The sequence below is a fragment of the Rhineura floridana genome, chromosome 3, assembly GCF_030035675.1.
Source record: "Rhineura floridana isolate rRhiFlo1 chromosome 3, rRhiFlo1.hap2, whole genome shotgun sequence".
In the NCBI taxonomy this organism is placed as follows: Eukaryota; Metazoa; Chordata; class Lepidosauria; order Squamata; family Rhineuridae; genus Rhineura; species Rhineura floridana.
Window position 1 is genome coordinate 7580142 of NC_084482.1, and position 24373 is coordinate 7604514.

General features: G+C 42.8%; 1 protein-coding gene across 1 annotated transcript in view; it reads right to left on the reverse strand.

Moving 5' to 3' along the window:
• Positions 1-1593: 1593 nt before the first annotated feature.
• Positions 1594-24373, reverse strand: part of LOC133382000 (uncharacterized) — a 28859-nt gene continuing 6079 nt past the window's right edge. The window contains exons 4-12 of the mRNA XM_061621641.1: positions 22633-22930; positions 17180-17473; positions 14042-15271; positions 11761-11876; positions 11312-11444; positions 8026-8183; positions 6836-6975; positions 4746-5072; positions 1594-3114 (exon numbers count right to left, since the gene is read on the reverse strand). Coding sequence (XP_061477625.1) covers positions 2934-3114; positions 4746-5072; positions 6836-6975; positions 8026-8183; positions 11312-11444; positions 11761-11876; positions 14042-15271; positions 17180-17473; positions 22633-22930 — 2877 coding nt within the window. The 3' untranslated portion in view covers positions 1594-2933. The remainder of the gene's footprint in view (positions 3115-4745; positions 5073-6835; positions 6976-8025; positions 8184-11311; positions 11445-11760; positions 11877-14041; positions 15272-17179; positions 17474-22632; positions 22931-24373) is intronic.

Sequence of the window (24373 nt, forward strand, 5' to 3'; positions counted from 1 at the left end):
TCTCCTTTATCCATGTTCTTGACCTCCAGATCCTTTCCCCCTCCACTCCATTCTTCACCACCACTATCTGTTTTTTAAAATAATTGTTTTCACCACTCCACCCTGTCTCACTCTCCGCCTCCTCCCTCGTTGCCTCCTACCCACCCACAGAGCATGAGGAAAGAGCAACACCGCACAGAAACCCAGTTTGAGGGACATGATTTTCATCCACAAATCAGAGGAGCAGAAGACTTCCCCTGCTCCCCTCCCCCAAGTAATGCCCAAAAGTAATTCTGGAAATGTTACAATTACTCCACAAAAGTAGTAAAATTATTCCTACTTCTATTACAATCAAAATGTAAAGGAATTACCCACTCATTACTCAAAAAAGTAATGAATTACAAGTAATTTGTTACTTGTAACTTGTTACTTCCAAGCTCTGGGTGGAGGTGATGTCATCAAGGTGTCTGTGAAACAGAAGAGATGGGCAGTCAGAGAACTAAAAGACTTGCTGTACTTGAGAAACAAACGCTGTGGTAGGGTCTGTTGGCGTTAATGTTGTCAACCTTCCAGTTTATGCTCAATAAACATTCAAGTTTATTAAATAAAACTTTATAATCACAGAAACACTTCCAGTCTCCAAGTCTCCAGTGACATTCATTCCAAAGAAACCAGATCTGAAGCACATGCTGGAGAACTCGTGGAACTCAGATTGGGGTTAAGGATGGAAAGATCTGTCTGTTTCGGTTCTCTGTTTCTCACTTTTCCAATGTTAGATTCAGTCCTCTACATTTCTACAGCAATGTGCGGATGTTTTTTAAAAAAATCTTCACAAAAATTCTCCACCATTTTAGTGCGAATTTCTCCAAATAAACACATTTTTGTAGGGAGCTTTGACAAAGGTACGCATTTTTGCAAGCCATTTCTCATCGCATCATGCCTTTTTGCATGTTATTTTCACTCATGTATTCATTTTATACATACTTTCCCCTAATGTGTGCATTTTTGTAAATGTTGTTTAGTTGGCGAACTGCATCCCAAGATTTTAATAAATGCAAATTTCAAAGGATGGCTGTGTTTTGGTTCTCATATTGTTTCAGAAATTGCAAATTTGATAAATTCTGCTTGAAATGCGAACTGAATTGAAATTCTCACCCATCTGTAATTGGGGTGTACACTGTTTTACAAAGGTTGGTGTAGAAGACTTCTTCATTGTCCACTTCTAAATCAGAAATCACACTTACAAAGAAGTTTTCTTGTTTCCTAATTTCTTAGGCTGGTTACTGTATTCAGTCTAGTCTTTTGCATGGGAGCATCTTTGTTGTTCATGAGTTACAGCCAGGCTGACTTTCTCACTCTCCATGAGACATATCAGTGTTTTGAACTTTGGGTCAAGAGCAGTTGCTTCTTCATATGATCCCCAAGCGCTAAGCCCATCCTCTGTCTCCCTCAAATTAGTCAATGTTGCTTTAAATGTTGAGATATCCTGGAGCACTGCCAGAAATGTCCATAACATTTGAGTAAGTGAGCTACAGAAGGGAACTAAACAGTTTAAGTAACATGTTTTTAACTTACTTTATTTTTATTTTACAGATTGAAAAAGCAAGAACAGTTACACATAAAACAAAGCAAGTGGGAGAGTTTGCAAAATCAGTGAAGAAATACATATAGAATATAGTGTCAGATATATTTATGGTATTCACCTCTTATAACAGATGTAGTATATGAGCACTTAACATGTAGTTTGGCCCTAATATGGTTCACTCTAACCAGAGCTTGGAAAAGTTACTTTTTTGAACTACAGCTCCCATCAGCCCCAGCCAGCATGTTGCTGGCTGGGGATGATGGGAGTTGTAGTTCAAAAAAAGTAACTTTTCCAAGCTCTGACTCTAACAAAGAAAATCTATGGATGCTTGTTGGACTATTTGATTGAATTTGTATGGGTTTGTGTTTTGTAACTCTTGTCAACCTAGCACACTAGCAAGAAAATTTTAATGTATAGTGAGCTTTTTCTATAGAAGTCTGAAGTAGTACAGTCTGGAATTCTACCACCTCACCCTTAGTGTAGCAGAATTAGGGGGAGAAATGAGGTGGTAGAATCCTGCGGTGCTGATTACAATGATCAGGGTAGGAATGGGAGAGCAAATATAATTTGGAGATGAAAAATCTTTATTGAATGTCAGTACCACACAAATGACAACACACAAAACAGCCACAACAAAACATAACCACCTTCTGGTGCAAAATAGGGATGGGGAACCTGCGACCCTCCAGATGGTGTGGGACTCCCAATGGCCATCAACCCCAGCCATCACAGTCAATAATCAGGGATTATGAGAGTTATAGTCCATCAACACCTGAAGGGCCACAGCTTACTTACACCTGGGCTAAATGAACTTCTCTGGAGGCTTTTGCGGACTTGCTTAGCTAAAGTTTCCTGCTAATGACCTTTGATAACTGGTGGCTACTAGCTAGCAGTCTTCTCCTCTTGCCTGAGGAAAAGCTAAAGAAACAGTATGGTGCTGGAATAGAGGCAACAATGGAGACAAAAGCCTGATTTTTGTAGCAGGGTGACAACAACAGTTCAAGTTTATGCTGCTGCTTTGGGGGGGGGGGGAACTGTTGCTTTGTAGACCAGTGCTGTCTGCCTAGGTACTTGCTTGGTCTTTATGTTCACCTTTTTACATTTGTAAGCAGACAGATATGACAATGTTTCCAGTACTCTCTCATCATAAGGAAACTGACTTTAAAGGCTGCCCCTGAAACCTCTACACCTCAAAGAAGTGGGCAGCACAAAACAATAGTTACAGAGAAGAGGCCACTTGGGCAGGTGCATATTTTCTTGCCCTGAAGCACTGTAACATCCTGAAGAGCAAGATCTCTCTCCACACCCTGGGATGGGACAATGTTTGTCCCCGCAGTTTGTGTTGTGAGGAGTGATCTGTGAGGTGCCTTTAGTAGTCATCCTCTTCATTCTGTTGTGGCCGCAGCACCACACTGTGATATGCTTTGATGCAGGAGAAGGTTGTGGGTGGGATGCGGCGGCGGTCAATCAAGTTGTTCTCCAGGTGCATGGACACAATATTTGAGTCCTCTGCCACACGTGTGTCACAGACAGAGTTCAGGGGGACATGCCTGCCAGGAAGAGATAATAAAAACTTCAAGAATTTAAAGAGGCCTTCATAGCGCTTCATATGTTTTATCTGTGCTGTACTTACAACAACCCTATAAAGTAGGTCAGTATGATCCCCATATTACAGATTTGGTGAGGAGTAGGGGCTGAGTGGTTTACCCAAAACAATCTAATAGTGAGTTTATACATGAGATTAGAATGAGAATAAAACTTATTTAAAATTAGGGTGAGGGCAGCAAGGCTGGGAATCTGAAGTCCTGGGTTCTATCCCAGCTCAGGATATTTCAATACAGATGCTTCAGATCTCGATGCAATAGCGCAATCTGACCCTTCCCTCTATCTGCACACACTCCACATAAAAGCCTTATATAACTTCAGACCTTTTCCTGGGTCCTCTTTCTAAAATTTCCAAGAAAGAGGGCACTTCCCAGATACAAGGTGAACACACTCCATAGACAATTTCTTTACTTATTTATTTACTAAACATAGCAGGTACCCAATAGCTATCACTCTGTGGGCACTGTACAAAGAAAATAATAAAACCAAATCAAAGTAGTGGAATAAAACAAAACAATATGATAGCAGCATTAAACAATTACAAAAGAGAACTAAGAAAAGCTGTATCAAGCAGCAAAATGTTACCTTAAAATTCCAGACATTTAAAATAGTTGCCTACTGAGTGCGACAATAGCTGTTTTGTTGTGCTTGCTGCATAATAAGCAGCCTCGGGGCTGCCTGGATGCTGCTTGGGGTGCTGGGAACGTTGTGCTGATGCTGCTTCAGGATGAGCACTTCCTGCCTGTGGGCTTATTTGTTAATTGGAATATTTATAAATGAACAGATATTACACAAACTGCACCAGTCTCCAGCACTCGTTGCTCCAATAAGCCTGGCCCCAGAAAGCTGCTGCCCTAGGATTTCTTATCACTTGGGGATGTGAGAAGCGCAAAATCTAGTGCAGGGATGGCCAGCTGATGGCCATAAAGAACCCCCATTCATTTACTCTCACACACATATACCTTCCCTCCGCGTGCACACACAGAGGTTGGAAGGGAACAGTTTTGCTCAGGATATAAACAGTGTTGATTGGGCCAAGCTTCTGATGTAGCCAGCACTCTTCCCAACATACAGTCAACACTTTGATGACATCCACTCATTTCATATTGGAAAAGATGCTTGCCCACCTCTTCAGCCCTAGTGACCTGGATCTTTCTCAGCCAAGCAGCTTGGGCAGCATGGGGTGGGGGACAGCAGTGGCATAACGGCTGGGGTCTCTTTATATGATTCCTAAGCAATTGGGCCAACAAAGGTTTGGCACACCACACTGAAGAATGTGATTGGCCATCACAGCTCTAACTCAGTACTCTGATATACAGTGGGCTCTCCAGATTCTTTGATCAAAGAAGGTAGGGATAAGACCTGGAATGAAATGGAATGTGTGCTCTGCCACATACCTACAGTCACCTGAAGACAGAGTAGGCCCTCTTTCAGGGATGGAGAACCTGTGGCCTTCTCAGTGTTGGTGGACTCCCAACACCCATCAGCCCCAGCCAGCATGGCCAATGGTCAGGGATGGTGGCAACTGCAGACCAACAATACAAGGTGGGCCACAGTTTCCCCATCTCTGCATTACCTGATGTGGTTGTGGCTCAGCCGCAGAACCTGTAGCCCCTTTAAGTTCAGGATGCCACGGGGAATCGCCTGGAGTTGGTTGTTGTCCAAGAGCAGCTCAGCAAGTGAGTGGTAGAGACCCAAGAAGGAGACTGCATGGATGCCATCGTCCCGCAATACATTATGAGACAGATGTAGGAATTCCAGGCCTGGTTTCATATGAGCAAAGACATAGCCAGGGATACGCTCAATGCGATTATGATGCAGGGTCAGCTGCTTCAGGTGCCGGGGCAGAAATGAGGGCACATGTGCTAGGCGGTTGTGAGACAAATCCAAGGCCTCCAACTTCCTGGGACACAAAAAGAGATGCACAGCCTGTCGGGATTTCTGGCAAGAGTTACCACCCTTGGTGTCCCCGAGTATATTCTTTTACTTTCCTCCCAAATGCTGCCATTTTTTTCTTTGAGGAAAAAAAGTAAAGCATTGTACTTGGGGACATTGCTGCAATGAGAACGGAAAGGCTGATCTCAGCTCCGTACACTCAGCACTCTAGCTCAACCTGATCAGAATCCTCCAGGGGTTGCAAAGCATCTCAGGTGTGTAGAGTTCAATCCCCGCTCCCCGCTTTCTGGTAGTTATCACAATATAAGAGCACTATTCCAAATACACACTGCCTCCTCCATCACAATGATAAGAATCAGATAAGATAGAAAAACAATCCAAAGGGCTTCCCAACTCCTGGTAGACACAGAGTAGCACCGAGTTGAATTTTTTGTCCACAAAAAAATTAGTAGTGAAAAGGAAAGAGGGTTGGTATGTGTTTGTAAAAAGTCTCATAAAATTACTGATGTTCATACCATTGCTGACTTTTCTCATACACTGTTCACTGCCTGGTTGCGGGTGCCTCTTTCCCTGATCTACAGCTTTGATGCCATAAGAAATCAACATCACAGGTCTCCTTCCCACAGCCAGTTACAGATCACTTCGACTGATGATGTCACATCATCATGTAACCAATCAAAGCTGACTACATGACAAACCACAATGCCACAACAGAGTGAAGGCAGGAAGTACTGTCTTCGCTCTAAATAGGCTTCACAAAGAGATTTGGCTATGGGGGAGGGGGGAACAACACAAAATACAAAATTAAGGACAATGTTTCCTGTTCTCACCCTGAATGGGCAAACATTTTTGTCCCATTTTAGGAAACTACCCACCTATACTTCCCAAACCATGTTTAATGTCTGGTTTATGCTGGGAGGTGAATTTATTTGCAGTACCACCCCATTTTGCCTGATGCAACAAGAAAAGAAGGCAAGGAGAAGCAAGGAAGGCAGAACTCATACCTTTAACAGTAACATAGAAGAGGGAATTTGAACAGGTCCCATTATTCTCACCCTAAGTGATAAAACAAAATGCTGTCTTCTACGCTATTATGGAAAGTAAAAGAACCCTGCCCCCTTTTCCATCTGGTTAATCTGTTGGAAATGATGGGGGTTTTTTTTGGTACATTTAGCATAATTATCAAAGCATTTTCACATAGTTTTAAAGTCGCTGTTTGTTTTTTAATTTAATTGTTGAAATGTGAATGGAAAACCTAAATTGTCCAGAATGTTGTTCATTAAAATTACAAATGCCCCTCTTACACATGAACAATGATGGAGGCTCAGAGGCATTTTATTCTCACCTGAGCAACTTTCAGCAATCCCTTCCTTTTGAACTGGAATCCAGTCCACAAATCCTAAACCCTCCAGGGGTAGATGACAGAGGTCCCCAGATCTATTTCTTCAATCCTGCCTCTGTTTTTTGAAAGGCAGTGAGTGATAATGGTTAGAGCAAGGTGTTCAGTAATTACCACCCCCAATCCCATACAGTTCCTAGGCCTTTAACAGGTATGGAACAGGTGCCCAGCAAGAGGACCTTTTGTTTTTCCTATCTCTGCATCTACATTCCAAGAAAAAGAAAATTCACTTCTAATCTTCTGTTTGCCATCACATCCAAGTTAAAGGCATAAGAGACCTTTCAGGGCAGGGGGATGTAGTTGGTGATCCTAGTTGGGAGGTGGTGACCATGGGTTCCATTTCTAGTGCTGAAAATGTTGGGATTACTCACGGGAGGTCTATCCAGGCACGTGGAGCAATGCGATCTTCCTGCAATTTGTTGTTACTCAGAACTAGCACAGTGAGGTTCAGGGTTTTATTGAGGACACTCTCAGTCACCTCCTCAATGCGATTGGAGTCCAGGTGCAGCTCCTGCAAAAGGAAAAAATGTTACCTTTAAAATGACTCCAGCCTCCTCCTCAGTTGACAGTATCCCCCCCCTCCCCAATCTTCCCTGATCCCAGTTCTTGGTCCCAGTTCTGCTCAGTTCCTATCTAGCTATGGTGTAGAACAAATGCAGCATCTCTCTCACAACTCATCCACCCCTAAAAATAAAACCAGCACGATGGCTGTATATCACCATTCAGTTAAAGCACATTCCACCCCTCTCCTGCCCAAGAATTCTGGGAACCGTAGTTTACCCCTCACAGAGCTACAATGTTCAGCGCTCTTAGCAAACTACAGTTTCCAGGATTCTTGGAGGAGGGGCAGAATGTGCTTTAACTATGTGGTGTGTGTGCAGCCAACAAGTTAAATGAGGCTGGAGACAGACAGCAGTGTTTAAAGAGAGCTGAAGGTGGTATAATAGGAGCATAGGGAGATAAGAAGAGCCCCGCTGGACCAGACCAAACACCTACCTACTCCAGCATCCTGTTTCCCACTGCGGCCAACCAGGTGGAAGCCCACAAGCAGGACATGAGTACCATACATGTACACACATGCGCACCATGCCATGGCTGATCCCAGCAACCAGTATTGAGAGGCATTCTGCCTCTGATCCTAGTGGTAGGGCTTGCCCTATTACTAGGCAGAGTGAGGTGTTATGCAACCTATCCTGCATTTCCCTACCCCTCAGATCTATCTATTCTTTGGTATGGTGGAAGATGCTGTCCCATCTCTGCTGTTGAAGGAAGATTCAACAGCCAGGCTGGTTGGTTTCTGTATGTGGAAATGGGGGGAGGGGGAATCCTGTCCTTCACCCCAGGCAGCAAAACATCTTGGGCCAGCCTTTCTTGGAGGTGGCATTTAGCCATGACTAGTAGCTACTGATAACTTTTTCCTTCATTAATTTCCTGTACATCCTCTAAAATCTCACACATACACCTGACCTGCTAGGTTCAGCTCCTGGTTCAGTTCGGGGGCTGACAACCCCAACCACTAGGGTCTGGTCATGTTCTAAAGAACAATCACTGCTATGCTCACCTGCAAAGAGGCAGGCAAACCTGAAGGTATAGCCCGAAAGCGGTTATGATCCAGTCGCAGGTAGATAAGTCTGCCCAGAGGCTTGAAAGTGGTAGGGAGCACATTTCCATCGTGCAGCTGGTTTGCTTCCAGCTCCAGGGTGAGCAGCTTGAACAGGCCTGTGCAGAGGATAATCCATAAATGCCTTCAGGTCACTTCCAGCCAACCTGTTTACTGAGCATTCATCCTGATGACATTGCACAAAGTTTGCAGGGAGAGTTATACATTCTGATTTGTTTGTGGGGAGGTTACACAATGTTGCATCAAGCAAAAGTTATCCCACAGTTTCCAGTGCATTTCCCCATTACTTTCTTTATTGCAAAAGTCCACTTTTTTTGGGGGGGGGCAGGTTTGTTGGGCAAGAGCTCCAAATCAACTTTAATTGTGCAATCTGAATTTGCTTGTATGTTACTGAATCCTTCTGAAAATAGCAACAGTGTAGAGCACCCTTAGGCCACAAGCCCCCAACACCACAAAAACTCCATCCCACTGTGAAAGCTGTCCAAAGGACTACCCTTGCTAGATGAAAACAAAGTTGGTGATGGCTTTACATGTTTTTGCTTATAAGATTAAAAATTAAAATAACACCCATCTCCCCCTTTGCAATTTTTGTGATGACTGGAGGCAGGAAAACCAGCACCCACGGAATTGTTTGGCTGAAAAAAAGACTAATTTGGTGGGGGGGGTCAGTGGGTTCGATACACAAGAGCTCTGAATCCAGTTTACTTATGTAATGTGAATTTGCTGGCATGTGATTAAATTCCACCTGCAAAACAGCAACAGTCTAGAACAGCCTTTCCCAACCAGTGTGCCTCCAGATGTTGTTGGACCACAATTCCCATCTTTCCTGACCATTGGCAATGCTGGCTGATGGTCCAACAACATCTGGAGGCACTCCGGTTGGGAAAGGCTGGTCTAGAAGTTCTGTCACAGAGATGTGGTGGAACTAGTTCTTTGAAGGCTTGTGTATGCGGTAGAAATGGGGGTCCCCAAATGGATTACGAAATGACACTCAGGAGTTGATCCAGTGGTGGAATTTTAGTGGCACAGGAAGAGGGGCCCTTAATGAAATGCACAAATCCACTCCAAATTCCTCCAATTTTAATCAAATCATGCCCCGCACAGCCTTTTAAAAAAAAGCAGTAGTAAAGGGAACTGGCCCTTCAGGTCCCTGCGGTTCAAATAAGGGGTTGATACTCTGGTCAAATGTACATTTGAATGCTGGTCAAATAGAGTTGTCATCTCTTCCCCTCACACTTACCAGCCCTGCTTTTATGCTCTTAATATTTTGCCTAACAAACAAGGATTTAGCAAAGAGATGGAGAATGCTTCACCTGCTGAATTTCTGCCTGTCAGGGTGCTTGGAAAGACACAGGGACAAGGCCAGTTAAAAAATAAAAAAGTGGCAATACTGCTTGCAAAACCTATTTGTTAATGAACAAAAAGATCCAAATTATGTAAATGATATAAGTGTATGCAAATTAGTCTAATTTTCACATTTCAGTTGCCACTACTAGGCCACACTCAGTTCTCTGGATGGCCAGGACAGAAACAAAGGACCTTTGTTCAGAACTTGCTCACAGTAGGCCCAATGTGTATTAAAGCTTCCTGTTTACACATCATTTATCAGCTGCTACAAGCTGCTCAGGAACCAACCCACACACATCCAGCATGGGCAGATTAGAGAAACAGAAAAAGACTAGGCCAGTAATAACATGCTCCCTGGCTACTGAACTGATTGAGGATCTCCATTTTACAATGATAGTGAAAAGAGCATATTGTGTCTGCATGTGTGTGAATTACACACAAGGTATATCTGCATTCAGTAGAGTGCTGACTTTGTTCCTGTTGTTTTTGCAGGGGCGGGGGTTAAGGAACAATGGAAGTGGCAACATAACTAGATTTATGTTTGTAGTGACCCAAGATAATTGTTTGTGGGATCTCTTTTTGCTGCTGTTGTGGTCGTCTATGTGTCTGTGTGATGGCTGCAGGTCATTTAGACACATGAGGAGAGACTGAAAGAACTTGGCATGTTTAGCCTGGAGAAGAGGAGGGGAGATATGATAGCACTCTTCAAATACATGAAAGGTTGTTACAGGAAAAACCTCCTAACTGTTAGAGCCATACTTCAATGGCACCAATTACCTAGAGAGGTAGTGGGCTCTCTGACACTGGAGGCATTCAAGAGCAGCTGGACAGCCATCTGCCGGGAATGCCTTGATTTGGATTTCTGCATTGAGCCTTATAGGCCCCTTCCAACTCTACTTTTCTATGACCTTAGTAAAATGAGTTCTTAGTAAAATGAGTTCACTTGAAAGCACTGTGTTTTCCCATTATATAATTGTTCTTCTCTGCATCTTGATAGCATGTGCGTGTAGTGTGTAGAATTGCAGCAGACGTATTTATCTGTGATGTAGTTTGCCTGTAAAGATTTACAGTGCAAACCTTACTCAGAGGTAAGCCCCAGTGAATTCAATGGAACTTACTTCCTGCTAAATATGTGCAGGATTGCAACCTTAGTAGGTTACACTACTTATTGACAGCCAGTATGATGTAGTGCTTGGAGTGTTGGACTAGAACTGGAGGGATCATAATACGGGATTATTGTAATCACCACTCCAATCTGCAGTATGGGGATGTTAACAATGGACTACTCTGCGGGGCCGGGAATTATCTTACATTACAGGATTGTAATAAGTCACTCACCCTCAGTCCTGAGTGACTTCAATAACAAGCTGAAACAGATATAATAAAACTAAATAATTAAAAGCAGCAGAATATTAAAAAATACAAAGCAGTTATTAAAACATCTTCCAGCAGTAAAATCAATTTAATACAGCAAAAAACAAAGAAACAAACATGGGTTTCAAAGTCTCCCAGGTTGGTCTCTAGAAAAAGAAATCACCAGACCAGCACTTTTTTAAATGTTTATGCACTTGATTTCATCTCAGCCTGGAGCAGAAGGAAGCACCCTCCCACAAAGTGAAATTGGGGCAGCTTTGATAGTGTATGTAATCTCTGTGTTTCAGTGCAGTGCTCTCTGTGACAGCAAACATAAGATTTTTCTCATAATTAAGGTGTCACGTCAGACTTTCATATATCTATGGGGAATGATAGAGTGCCACCTTGTGTTTCCAAAAATTCTGTCACCTAGGGATGAGGGCCTCTGAGCATATGCAGAGTTCACACACCCACACAAACCCATCCAAGGAATGACTTTTTTAAAAAACAGTGAAGTGACCCCTACCTTGGAAGCTGTGTTTCTGCAGTCCTTCTAAATTATTGTCATTCAGCTTTAGCTCCTGTAGTGAATTGGGTAAGGCTGGGATTGTAGTGAGCTGGTTGCCATCCAGATTCAGGCGCTTCAGCTTGGTGAGATTCTGCATGGAAGATGGTTCAGTGACAACAAATGAAGTGGCTGACCAACTTTGATAGCCATTCAGATCAAATAGTCAATAATTCAGGAATTATTGTCTTGCAGTTAGACAAAACAGTAGCTCTGTGGCACAGCACATTCTTGTACAGTCCCAAATTCAATTCCCTGTTTACCAGTATTTCCTTTAACTGAAGAAGTAAGGGGACACTGATTCTCAAAGGCATCTTTGAGAATATTTCTCCCTCACTTTTTTGCTGAATCCTTTGCCTTTCCACTTTGTTTCTCAATCTCCTTTCACTACCAAGGGTCTTTCCACTCACCTTGAAAACTTCTGAGTGCAGGCCTGCAGAATCCAGCTTGTTCTTGCTGAGATCCAACCATTCTAGATTGGGCAATCCCAAGAAAATCCCAGCTGGGACACACGTGATCTCATTCTCTGGGAAGCATACAGGAGGGAGGGTGAAATATGCTAAAGTAGTTACAGGGAAGAAAATCTGAGATCCCTCTTTGAGTTTTGTAATGGCAACCACAGGAGCCCAGTTCAGACATCACTTTCTGATCCTCCACTTTGAACCATGGTTTGAAGGATCTAAAACCTGTCACAGGCTCATGTGATCCCTCTTTTCTTCCTGTGTACTGATTCCTTCCCTATTTGCACGCACCACAAATCTGCAGTGATGTCAAGATCAGGAAAACTATGGTTACTGCTAACCTCCAAACCATTATTGAAGAGAGTTGGCAAACCATAGGTTTGAATATTAGTGCTAACCGTAGTTGCCTGAATCAGATGTCATGACAAACTATGGTTAGAGGAAAGAAAATGAAGGAGGGAAACTGCTCTTGAGAAAGAAAGAGGGAGGCAGGGTTGGCAATAGCAAAGGAGCCTGCAGCATGTTCCTGATCCTCAAAACTTTGGTTTAGAGGTTCATATGAATTGTCAAGCACTATTTCTCACTAAGCAGGATGAGGACCAAACTTCTGGGCTTGAGCTCCTTCACATCAATCCCTAAAGGTTAACTAGACCTGTTGTGGGAAATCCACATGATCTCCTGTGTTGTTGTTGTTTTGGTTAAAAGTAGCCATGGCACCCCACCCCCTCCAGAAATTGTACTGGGGCTTTGGTGCTGGGGGAGATTGTAACTCTTTCCCCCTGTGCCATTTTCCCTGCTTTAAATTGCCCCATTCAGTGCTTGAGAAAAGGCTGGAGGGCAGAAGATAATTTGAAAGTGGGTCGTCCCACATCACCACTGCAAAAAAGGTGTTTGCACAGTTTAAAAATCTGCAAAACCGATCTGACCATAGGTGATAAAAGAAAATAAGAAATATGCATATGCTCCATTGGAAGTAAAACCTCTTACAAAATCAAACTATTTCCTTTCTCTTTGGCCAAAGAAAATATACTTTCTTCCTATGGGTTAGTATTTGTTCAATATTTTGGCCTTAATATTGTGATACCTAGATGATTCTAGAGAATTTGTCCCTATTTGGATGCCTGTCTGAGGTCCTCAAACATTTTAAGAACTTCACCACTAGCTGGCTTATATCTGCCACAGAGTCCTTTGGCCAAACGGGGTGCAAAGGAGCAGAGAGGAAGGACCTCTCCAGACTGGTGTTTTATTGTGAGTATATTTTGCAACATGTTCTTGACGCAGTAATAGTACATTTGACCACTTTAACTATAAGCCCTGCAAAACCCTCTCCCTGCTTGCTGGCCTCTTTCCACCTGGCCTGGAAGGGTGGGGGCTTGGCTGACAGCAGCTATAAAAGGGATCACCACCTTGACTGTGGGGTATTGTTTAGGGGCTTCTGTCTGAGTAAAAATTAAATTCTTCTAGTCATTTTTTTGTTTTGCTGTTACTGGGATTATGCTTCGTATTTTATAGTTAGATCTTATGAGGAATTATAAGAGTGTATCAATTTACAATATGTTTCTTAAGATGTTTTTGTTAACTTATTAACTATCTGAATTTATTTTCTAACAGTGAATTGCGTAACTTTTTTTTCATGTTGTGAGCCACTTGAGCATAGATTGCTATGGAAAGGCGGCATAGAAATAAAAAGTGATGATGATGATTTGTGGTGAATTTGGAATGCTTCTTCAATGCTATCACATTACTGCTGTCTGTAGGAGCTGTATCAGAACAAAAACAGGAGGAAAAAACCCCAGAACATGTGTAGTACGAAAAGTTACAGAGTTTCAGAAGGAAGTCATAGAATACGCAGTAACTGGAAATGCAACAGTATAGTATGACTACCCAGAACTTTTGCGGGTGCAAATAGTATTGAAAGTATTGACTACCCCGACAGTGTCATGAGCAGAAATAATCATGAATGCACAATAAAAATGGTGTCTGGAAGTGCTCTATGTAAATCCTGCCAGTGCAAAAGGTGTTACAAAGTGGCGACTGAATAAGGCTGTGATCCTATACACATTCACCTGGTTTCTGTGGGGCTTTCTTCGGATTAGACATGTATAGCCTTGCACTTTAAGCCTGTGATTGGGGTCAAGAGAATGCTCACACTTGGAATGAGATTAGGAAAGAGAAGCAGGAGAGGCACAGGTGTGTGAAGAAGAACCCCTTTCCTGCTTTAGAGATTTACCTGCCAGGTAGAGGGTTTTGAGTGCAGTGTCACTCAGTCTGGGCACGTGTTTCAGGCGAGCATTGCCACAAGCGATGGCGTGTTCAGAAAGCAGGCAGGTCACAGGCAAGGATGGCATGATGGGCTCTTCCTTATTCTTTGGTGCTGCAGGCAGCCATTTGCCTCCTGCTTGGAAGACATTCTTATTATAAGATAGGTTTTGTTCTTTCATGACCTCTGTTTGGGTGGCATTCCAGAAGGGGACACCAGGCATGTTCCTTGCTCGTGTCTGGCCACCATTCTTGTGTAGGGTGTCATGCTCTGCTCCAGCTAGTGCCTGACTGACATTTCCGCGGAAAGATCCAGAGTCTCTCCTTGGTAGTGCCCAGCTGGTATTCCTGTGAGAAGGTCTTTGCTCCTTGTGAATCTCTGCCCAGCTGATATTCCTTTGCTGGGTGCCATCCTTCTTCCCTGGCAATGCCTGACTGGCATTCCTATAAGGAAAACTGGGCTTTTCCTGCAGCTGTGTCTGGCTGTCATTTTTAAAGGAAAAGGAAGGACTCAGCTTTCCCTGTGGCAGTGCCTGGCTGGCTTTCTTATGGGTAAGGGTGGGGTGCTTCCTGGCCTCACCCCAGCTGGTATTCCTGTTTGGGGCTCCAAGTCTTTTCCCTGGCAGTGCCCGGCTAGCATTTCTGTGAACAACACTGGGCCTTTTATTTGTCTGTGCCTGACTGGCATTCCTCTGGAAGGTGCCTTGTTTTTGCCATGGCAGTGACCAGCTGATGTTTATGGAGGATATGCCATACTCTTTCCCTGACAATGCCCTGCTGGCATTCTTTTGGAGCAACCTGGACTCTTTCAGTTCCTGTGCCTGAGCACTGTTCCTAATGGGGATGCTATGCCCTTTCCACAGTGGTGTGTGGCTGGCATTTCTGTGGAAGGTGCCATGTTCCTTTTTTGATGCTGACCTGCTGGTGTTCCTGTGGGGAGAGATGTTCTCCTTTTGCAGCAATGTCCGGCTGGCATTTCTTTGGAGAATTTTACGTTCTTTTCCATCTTTTGCCTGACCAACATTTTTGTGAGTAGGACTAGGGGGTGTCTGGCTCTCATTTCTGTGCCAAGGGCTTGGCACTTTTCCTATCTGTGTCCGAGTACTATTCCGATGCGTGATGACATATTCTTTTCTTGCCTTTGCTTTGTGGTGGTGGGTAACTGGTTCTTTCATTGGTGTTTTCTTGCCATGGATCAAATCTGCAGGGATAAGAGATGTGCATTGAATGTCAGGGCCAACCTAAGGCATTTTGGCACCTACGTGGCACTCCCCCAGTTACAGTGGGGCCCAATATCTAGTTAACAGCCCTTGTTTAACATGCAGTGACCAAGAAGTACCCCTGCACAAAGACAGCATGGCTGTCTCTCTTGCACAGCTGTTATTCATTCAAATGAGACACTGAAGAACTTTCTCTTTGTCCCACAACCAGAGGCCTGAAATCCATCACTGGAGATGGTGCCTAATGGTTACAGCCCACTCTGTTGAAAGCAGAAATCTGCATGTTTTGTTGATGTGTTTGCTGCCCTGGGCTTCTTTGGGAAGAGAGGCAGGATATAAATTAATAAATATCATTTAAAATTTCCCACAGTGGTGCTCGGGAACACTATGTTGGTGTCAATTTAAAATGGCAGTTAGCAGCTACCTGCCAGTGCCACTGGGTAAATCTCACTAACACAGGAGGAGGCCTACCAGACAGCACATTCCTGAGGGTCCTCTCAGACTGGGAGCTGGCCCTGCCTGTAGTGTGTGGAAAAACTGACATGCATTAACAGTTACGGTTAATCTCCATGTAAACTGGTGCAGCGCAGCAGCTAAGAGATTAAAACCTGAAGTTATAGAATCATGGAATCGTAGAATAGTAGAGTTGAAAGGAGCCTATAAGGCCATCAAGTCCAACTCCCTGCTCAATGCAAGTCTCCATTTAAATCTCACCTCAGTCAAACTCACTGGGTGGCCTCGGTCCACTAAGATGAAACATTGTGTAGAAGAGAGAATTTCAGGTGGTGTCACTTGCGTGACAACTAATAAAGGTATAGGAACCCTGTCCTCTTTTTTTTAACTTGGCCAACCTATAGACCAGTGGTGGGGCACCTGTGGCCTTCCAGATGTTGTTGGACTACAACTCCCATCAGCCCCAGTCAACATGGCCAATGGTCAGGGACAATGGGAGCTGTAATCCAGCATCTGGAGGGCTGCAGGTTCCTTACCACTGCTATAGACCAACCATCATCTCTCAGCGTCAATCCACATCTGTGATATGGTGAAAATGATAGTGCCCTTCCTTATAGCACAACTCTATGCATGTTTATTTAGAAGTAAATTTCACTGTGATCCATGGGGCTTACTTCAAAGGTAAATGCATATACAGTGTTGCAGCTTTATTGGGCTGCCTGTTGCAAGGATTAATGAAATAAGGTACATGAAGCACTTGGAACAATCTAAAAGTGTGATGTTAGCACCAAGCAAACTGGCCCATTTTTTTGTTTTTGTTTTACTCAAGAAGTAGTTACAAAGGATTGCTTGTCACATGTGGGAGCCATCATGGTGTAGTGGTTAGAGTTTCAGACTAGGACTGGGGAGACCAGGGTTCAAATATTAATTCAATCATGAACAGGGATGGGGGGGAAATTCAATTCAGTTTGCATCTAAAGCTGAATCTATCAAAGTCGCACTTGCCGAAACAGTATGAGAACAGGAACACAGCCATCCTTCGAAATTCGGAGTTATCCAAATTTTGTGATGCAGTTCTCCAACCAAGCCATGTTTACACAAGCAAACATAAAAATTAATATATTAGTGAAAATAACATATAAAATGCATTATATTTACACATTTTATTTATTTATTTATTTATTATTTGATTTATATCCTGCCCTTCCTCCCAGCAGGAGCCCAGGGCAGCAAACAAGCGCTAAAAACACATCAAAACACATCAAAACAATTGCTGCAGTAATGTGGAAAACTAAATTTAAGATGGAAAAAATGAGAAACTGAGAGGATTGAAATTGACAGATCCTTCCATCCATAGTCATGAAGTTCACTAGGTGGGCAAGCTTTAAAAATTGAACTAGATCAGGCCTAGTCACAGGCCTGCCTCAACTTCATACCTTTCTGGGGATGCATACCGCCTGCCTGGGTAAGGCTGATGTTTGTCTCAGGACCTGCAGGTTCTGCTTTAGCACTGGTGCTGCCAATCTCTATTTTCTTAGTGCCCAACACCTTCTTTCCAACTTTGGCCAATTTCTTGGCCGCATCCCCCTTCTCCAGAATTTGGCCATCTTGGGGGGGGGGTGTTGCCTCCTTTCTCCTCAAGACACTGTTCTTCAGGACTGAAGGTTTTCTACCTTTCTGGTGCAGTTCTCCTGCCATACTCTTCACATCGGCTACAGACTTGGGGGTCTCTGGAAATTCAAACAGGAAACAGAACAGCTTTGTTATTTATTTATGACCCATGTAATAGCCAGTTCCTAAAATTACACCACATTAGAGTGACGGAGAAACTGTACCTAATTATGCATATTATGCTAATTATGCAGATAGGATTAGATTTGCTGCTTAATAGCTGGGGTCATTAGGGACAAGAAGCACGTTTAGGTGCTACACCAGTGGCATCCCTGGGGACATTTCCTTTCTCCTTTTCCCATGTACATCAGTGGCTGCCATTCACTCCTATTGGAAAAACTAAACTAACACTGCGATACAGAGGTCAAAGCCTGGCCCTTGGGTCTAATTAGGGATGGGGGAGAAATTTGATTCTGTTTGCATTTAAAGGCAAATCTGTCAAATTCACACTTCCAAGACAATTGACAAGCAAAACACAGACATCTCTGCAGCTCACACCTCCAAATTTTGTGATGCAGTTCTCCAACCAAACAATGCTTATAAATATGCATATATTAGGGGAAAGTGTGTATAAAAATTAATACATTTGTGAAAATAAGATACAAAAATTGGGGAAATTGCTTGCAAAAATGTGAACATTAGTCAAAACTGCAAATGAAAATGAGTTTATTAGAAGAAATTTGCACTACAATGCTGATAAATTTTTGTGAGGATTTTTTAAATTGCAGATTACTGCAGAAATGTGCAGAACTGAATTTAAGATAGGAAATATAAGAAACTAAGGGACCCAAAACTGACAGATCCTTCCATCCCTTGCTGTATGAGAGAAAATCTTATCTCTATGAGTGCTTCCAAACCATAAATGTCTTTGGTTGGGATTCAATTGCATGCTGGCAAATTAAGTTTACGCACTTATAGTTGAGAGGGAGGTATTGCACAACAAACCACTTTCTCAAAAGATAAGAATTTTTGTGATAAGGAAGGTGACAGGAAAATGCACTGGAAAGTGTGAAACAACATTTGGTTTCACACGTCATCTATCAGAATGAATGGTCATTAAATAGCCAACTTTGTCTAATCTCCCTGCAAACAAGTCAGGTTGAATGCTCAATAAACATGATGTCTGGAAGTGTCCTATGTTGTAGCAAGATATTTTTCTGCTTCTCTCACAATACTGGGATTGAGAGTATCCAGTGAAGCTGAATGTTGGGAGATTCAGGATAGCAAAAGGAAGTACTTCCTCACACAGTGCATTGAGCTCCTTGGAGGAAAGATGGACTATAAATGTAATAAATAAATAACAATAATCAGTTAAACTATGGAATTTGCTCCACAATTTAGATGATTGTAAAAGAGGGTTAGACAAATTCATGGAGAATAAAGCTATCAGTGACTGCTAGGCGTTAATGTTATACATGATCTCTGAGATTAGAGGCAACATACCTCTGAAAACTAGTTGCTGGGAAACAACAGTTGAAGAGGGCTATTACCTTCATGTCTGGCTTGTGGGCTTCCCAGAAGCATCTCATTGCCCACTGTGAGAAACAGAATGCTGGACTGGATAGGAATCTAGAGTCTCAGCAAGGTAGAATCTAGGTCACGGTGCTTTAAATGTATTGTATATGCCCACAAACATTCATTCAATATACCAGCCTTTCCCAACCAGTGTGCCTCCAGATGTTGTTGGACCACAACTCCCATCAGCCTCAGCCAGCATTGCCAATGGCTGAGGCTGATGGGAGTTGTGGTCCAACAACATCTGGAGGCACACCGGCTGGGAAAGGCTGCAATATACTCTTTCATAGCTCAGTTTTCAAGATCCCCAAGTGGTAGGAAGTTCCAAAGACAGCCATTGCATAGTCTGTTTCCTTATGCAGAATGTGAGTTAATTATATGTATACAATTTGAGGTTCTGGGAAAAGGCAAGTGACCCAACAGACTCTGGGCCCCTGCTGACAAACTATAGAGCATTCATCCTGCTTTCTTTGCACAAAGCTTACACTGAGGTTAGATTACATCATCTTTTTTGAGCATTTGTTCTGCTTTTTTTTCAGGACAATTATATGACAATGAGCATTCCTCCTGATTTGATAGCATGGAGTATTCATGTCATTCGTTCATCCCACATTTTGCATTTTTCCATCACTTTCAAAAAAGCAAGAAGATCAAGGGGTTTTTTTTAATGTGGATTTTGTTACAGTGACCTTTTAATCCACTTTAAATGCACAAACCTAAAATGCTGGTATGTAATTGCATCATGCAAAATATTAACAGTTTGAAGGTGCCCAGTGTGTTTTTAAAACATCAGTTCCCCCAAAAGTGAACAGCATACTTTTGTAGCCAGAACCCACCAATCCCAATTTAGTTGCAAAACCCCAGATCTCCTTATCTGACTACATTTCAACCTCTACATTTTTTCCTGGTGCACACACTCACACATCCTCGTGCTCAGACAGGACACTGATGTCAACTTCCACCCAGACTGGTAAGGTGTGCCTAGTATCTAGTAGCCAGAAGGTATCACAACCTATCAATGTTAATTTAAGCAAGTATCCTCTAGCAGTTAGTATCACTTAAATGACATTCCCATTACAATAATTTCCCCTACATTGCACACATCTATGCTATCCTTAAATGCTGTTTGTAAGCTTCAACTAGTGCAGAAATCTGTAACCCAGTTGCTACTGGGATCAGGAGCAAAGGCATATTAATCCAGTTATTGCTCATTTGCACTGGCTTCTTCTTGTCTTTTGGGCACAATCAGGAGGTCCAGCCTTACAGAATGAATTAGAAAGGTCCATATAAGGTTACTTTCTTCTATAGCGTTAATGGAGCTGCTTCAGTTGGGGTCAAGTTGATCCTGGGTAAAGCATAGTATGACAATACTATGGCTTTGTTTGCTGAGTTTGCCCTGCACATCAGCTTAATATTTTTTACTGATTCTTGGGGCTGATCCAGAAATAATCTGGGTCAGGCATTGCCAGAGGACACATATATAAGAGCACACTTTTTTAAACTTCAAATTAGTGAATCCCAAATCATAACTGCTCTTTGATTCTGTATTCTGTATGTTGCTTCAGCACTCAAGTCCTTTAGAACAGCTAACTGCAAACAATTGTTTTTCCATAATTAACTGGAAGTGGAATTAAAGCAGAGGTTCCACACAGCACTTAATACTGTTATCTGTTATCTGTGCTCTGTTATCCAGTAATGCCTTACATATACCACGAGCAAGATCTTTCTATAAGGTTTGCTCACAAATAAGTTCCAGTCAGGAAAAGTCCTTGCACATTTTAAATGAAAATCCTGCCTATGTTACTGCTTTCTGTTGATCATGGCTGGGGGATTATTGATGACTGCACCCTTGAGTACCCTCTCTCAATTGGCCCAGTTGGCAGGTTCTCTTCCCATTTTGTGGAGAGACTAACTATTGGTTTCCTTGCCCTTTTTTTTCAAATTTTTAAAATTGTTTTTATTTAAAAAAAATATATATGTATAATGATGAACATATCTACATTAATCATCTCTACACACAGGAAACCATCTTAATGAGAACAAAATATTCAAATCTAAATAAAATACAAATTATAAAATATCAGCTATACAAACAATAGTATATAGGATTCAAATTAAAAATGTTGTGACAGAGGACTGGCCAGTAATAAAGAGGTGGTTTTTTTAAAAAAACTTTTTTTTATACAAAACAGTGCTTTTTTACTATTGAAAAAAATAACAAGAGGAAATCAGTAATTAAAGACCACCACCACATCCATGAGTAGAACCTGATATTGGGGCAATTAACAGCCTAAACCAGGTATGTGGAACCATTGACCCTCTAACTGAACTACAACTCCCATCATCCCTGGCCATTGGCTATGCTTGCTGGGCTCAAAATCTGGAGGGCCAAAGACTCCCCACACTTGACCTATACCTAGTGATATTTACTCAGTTGTCAGTTTCACCAAGGGCACTTCCATACTGTTGCTACTTTCAGATGAGAGTCAGTCACATACTGGCATATTCACTTAGCACCATTACGGTTGATTGGGAGGTCTTGTGCAACAAACCACTTCTCAAAAACATCAGATTTTTTTGCAAGAAGAAAGTGAAGGGGAAATGCACAGGAGTGAGGGGTAACACTTGCTTTGGTGCAATGTTGTCTAGCCTCCCTGCAAACAAATCAGAGTGAAATTCTCATTAAATAGCCAACAACCCACAAAAAAACTCTCCTTACATATCAGGTCTGTAAAAAACACAGGAGGACAACACAGAAAGTACTGGATTACAATGATTTGACAACATCATTTATTTTCTTCATTAAAAGTATGTGAAAAAAGGATGGCAATTCCAAACTATGTGGATGCAACCATAAATGTTGAGCAGAATGCCAGCTCCGTGCAAAAATGTAAATTGAAAAAAATGGGGAAATTTGCACCCTTTTGCCTCAGGTTAGGCAACTGATGGCCTAAGGAACCAATGCCAACCCTCTGCCCAAGGCTTCTTCTGTGGCCCTCAGAATAGGTTTTACTTTTGTTTGGGGCCATCTGGCTCATCAGCACAACTATGGCCAAGAGGCCAATGCACACATGCAGTTTTGTCAAATGTAACCTGCAATGGCTCCAGTTGCTTTCACACCCCTTGTTAAGGGACACATCCTCACATGGCAGCACAGTGAATGCACAAATAGATCCATGGTCCACAACATTTAAAGCACACACCATATTACAAATATAGCCACCACCCCTCCTCCACCTGCCCAACGTGACACCTCAGTGAGCATGTGCATTCTGACGGTTTACACAGCCATGCTCTCAGCAAAAGTAGCTTGTTTGGAATTTTCTTCCTGTTTTGCTTCACCAATTCTGGGAATGGGGCAAGAGGGTCAAATTTTTGTTGAGGCAACCTGCAAAATCTTGGCTGTATGGTAACAACTCTAGTTCTTAAGCTTGGCAGATGTGGGCTGGCATACCAGGGGAGGTGCTGAACAAGTGGAGTAAAAAGTAGTGAAGCAGAGCTTCCAGTCTCCACAGTTAGCTTTATCTGGAAGTGTCCATAGTGGTGAGGGACTGTCTCAGTATGATACATTTCACTGTTTGGTGGTAGTCTGCATGCCTGCCCATCTCACGTCACTGCTACATCTTTTTTCCCCCATGCCCTTTCTGAAGCCCCTCCCTTACACGATTCCACCACCCACCACAGCAGCCTTCCCCCAACTCACCTTCTGCCACATCCTTTCCCAGGACAAGCACACTTGCTATCTGCTGCTGTCGATGCTTCCCTGGATGGGCTGGCACATTTAGGGCAGGAGATTCTGGGGAACTTTCCTTGCCTGGGCTTTCGGATTTTTTCCTGGCAGCCCAGCCAGGGAGAGCCCACAGGGCCAAGGCAAAGAGAGTGAGAAGGAGCTTCATGCTTTTGCTGCCTTCCTGACTGCAAGCCTGCTGTTCTCTAGGCTGGGATCCCCACTTGATGCATATTCCTGTAGTGAGAGGTTTATATTCTTCATCCCCACAACTCTGACGGGGAGGAAGAGGGAGAGAGGGAGGGAGGGAGGGAGAGAAACAGAACTTTGACTGGAGCAAATGGAGTAAAGGTTCTGGCAAGTACAAAGGGGTCTCTCTGGTAATTAATGCCAGTTGGGGGAGCTACCTCACCTAATACTGGGGAGTTTGTCTGTTAGCACCTGGCCAGGCTCTGAGGCCTCACACCAATGAATGGTGCTTCTGTGCATGCACACAGCCAGCTACTGTCCAGAAGCCATGAGCTGCTCCTGCAAGGGAAGGAGATTTGACACCCCCAGAGCCTAGCTGGACCATGCCAACACACTGCCAAGTCTGTGACTACAGAAACCAGCATCCATCTCATGGAGCGGCATGGATTTTTACTGGCTGAGAATACAGCAGAGGGCCCCACTGGTGTTCAAAATGGTCTCATGGATTTGGGCAGCTTGTGAACGTTCTCTTGAATGAGCCCCCTGTTTTTAGACATACAGTGGTCAGAATTGCCACTGTATTTCTTAAAGCAATGACTCTCAAGCTATGTTCTCTGGGGTGTCTTGGGGGCTCCTCCTCTGAAGCGTACCAGGAATACCCCAGTTGCAAACAGACAGGCTTACCACAGCTTGCTCAAGTCATCACTATTTCCCTTATAATATCTACCCCTGGGGGATGGTTATGTGTGTGTATTTTTATTTAAAATATTTCTTAGCAATTCACCTTCCAAAGATTCCAGGGGGGTGAATAAATGAATAGAACTGTTCACACAACATATGAATACAGTCTTCTTTAATTAATTAATTAATTAATTAATTAATTAATGGCAGGCTGAAAACATAAAACTAAGTGGGGAGGGAATTCTTTCTAAAATATTACTTAAATTTATTTATTTATTAAATTTATATCCCGCCTTTCTTCTCATGACAGAAACCCAAGGCTATTTACATAGGGTTCCCAGGCGGTCTCCCATCCAGGCACTCACCAGACCTGACCCTCCAGGGTCTCTAAGGGAAGAATGGACTGCATTACTTCAGACTGCAAGTAGGGGGGATTTAGTTTTTGAAAGCTCCCCTAAATTTGAAAACTTAAAAAAAAAAACTAAATTAAAAAAAAATCCCTTCAAGTAAAAAAGTCTGTGTTAGAACTTTACTCTCTGACCCAGTTTGTCCCCCCCCAAAAAAAAGCCCATGCAGGGAGTTTTTACATAATGGAACATTAAAAAGGGCACTGTGGCTTGAAGTAGTACATGACCACCTCAGGATTCTGCCACCTAATTTCACTGCATTTATAGACCAGGCTTTAATATGAGGAGAGATAAAGACTAAGGAAACGTTCCCACCCATCAAATGTGGAGTGGGGATTTGACATTTATTTATTTATGCATTTATTACATTTTGATCCCATTTTCCTCCAAGAAACTCAACGTGATGTACATTATTTTCAACTCTCTCCTCTATTTTATTC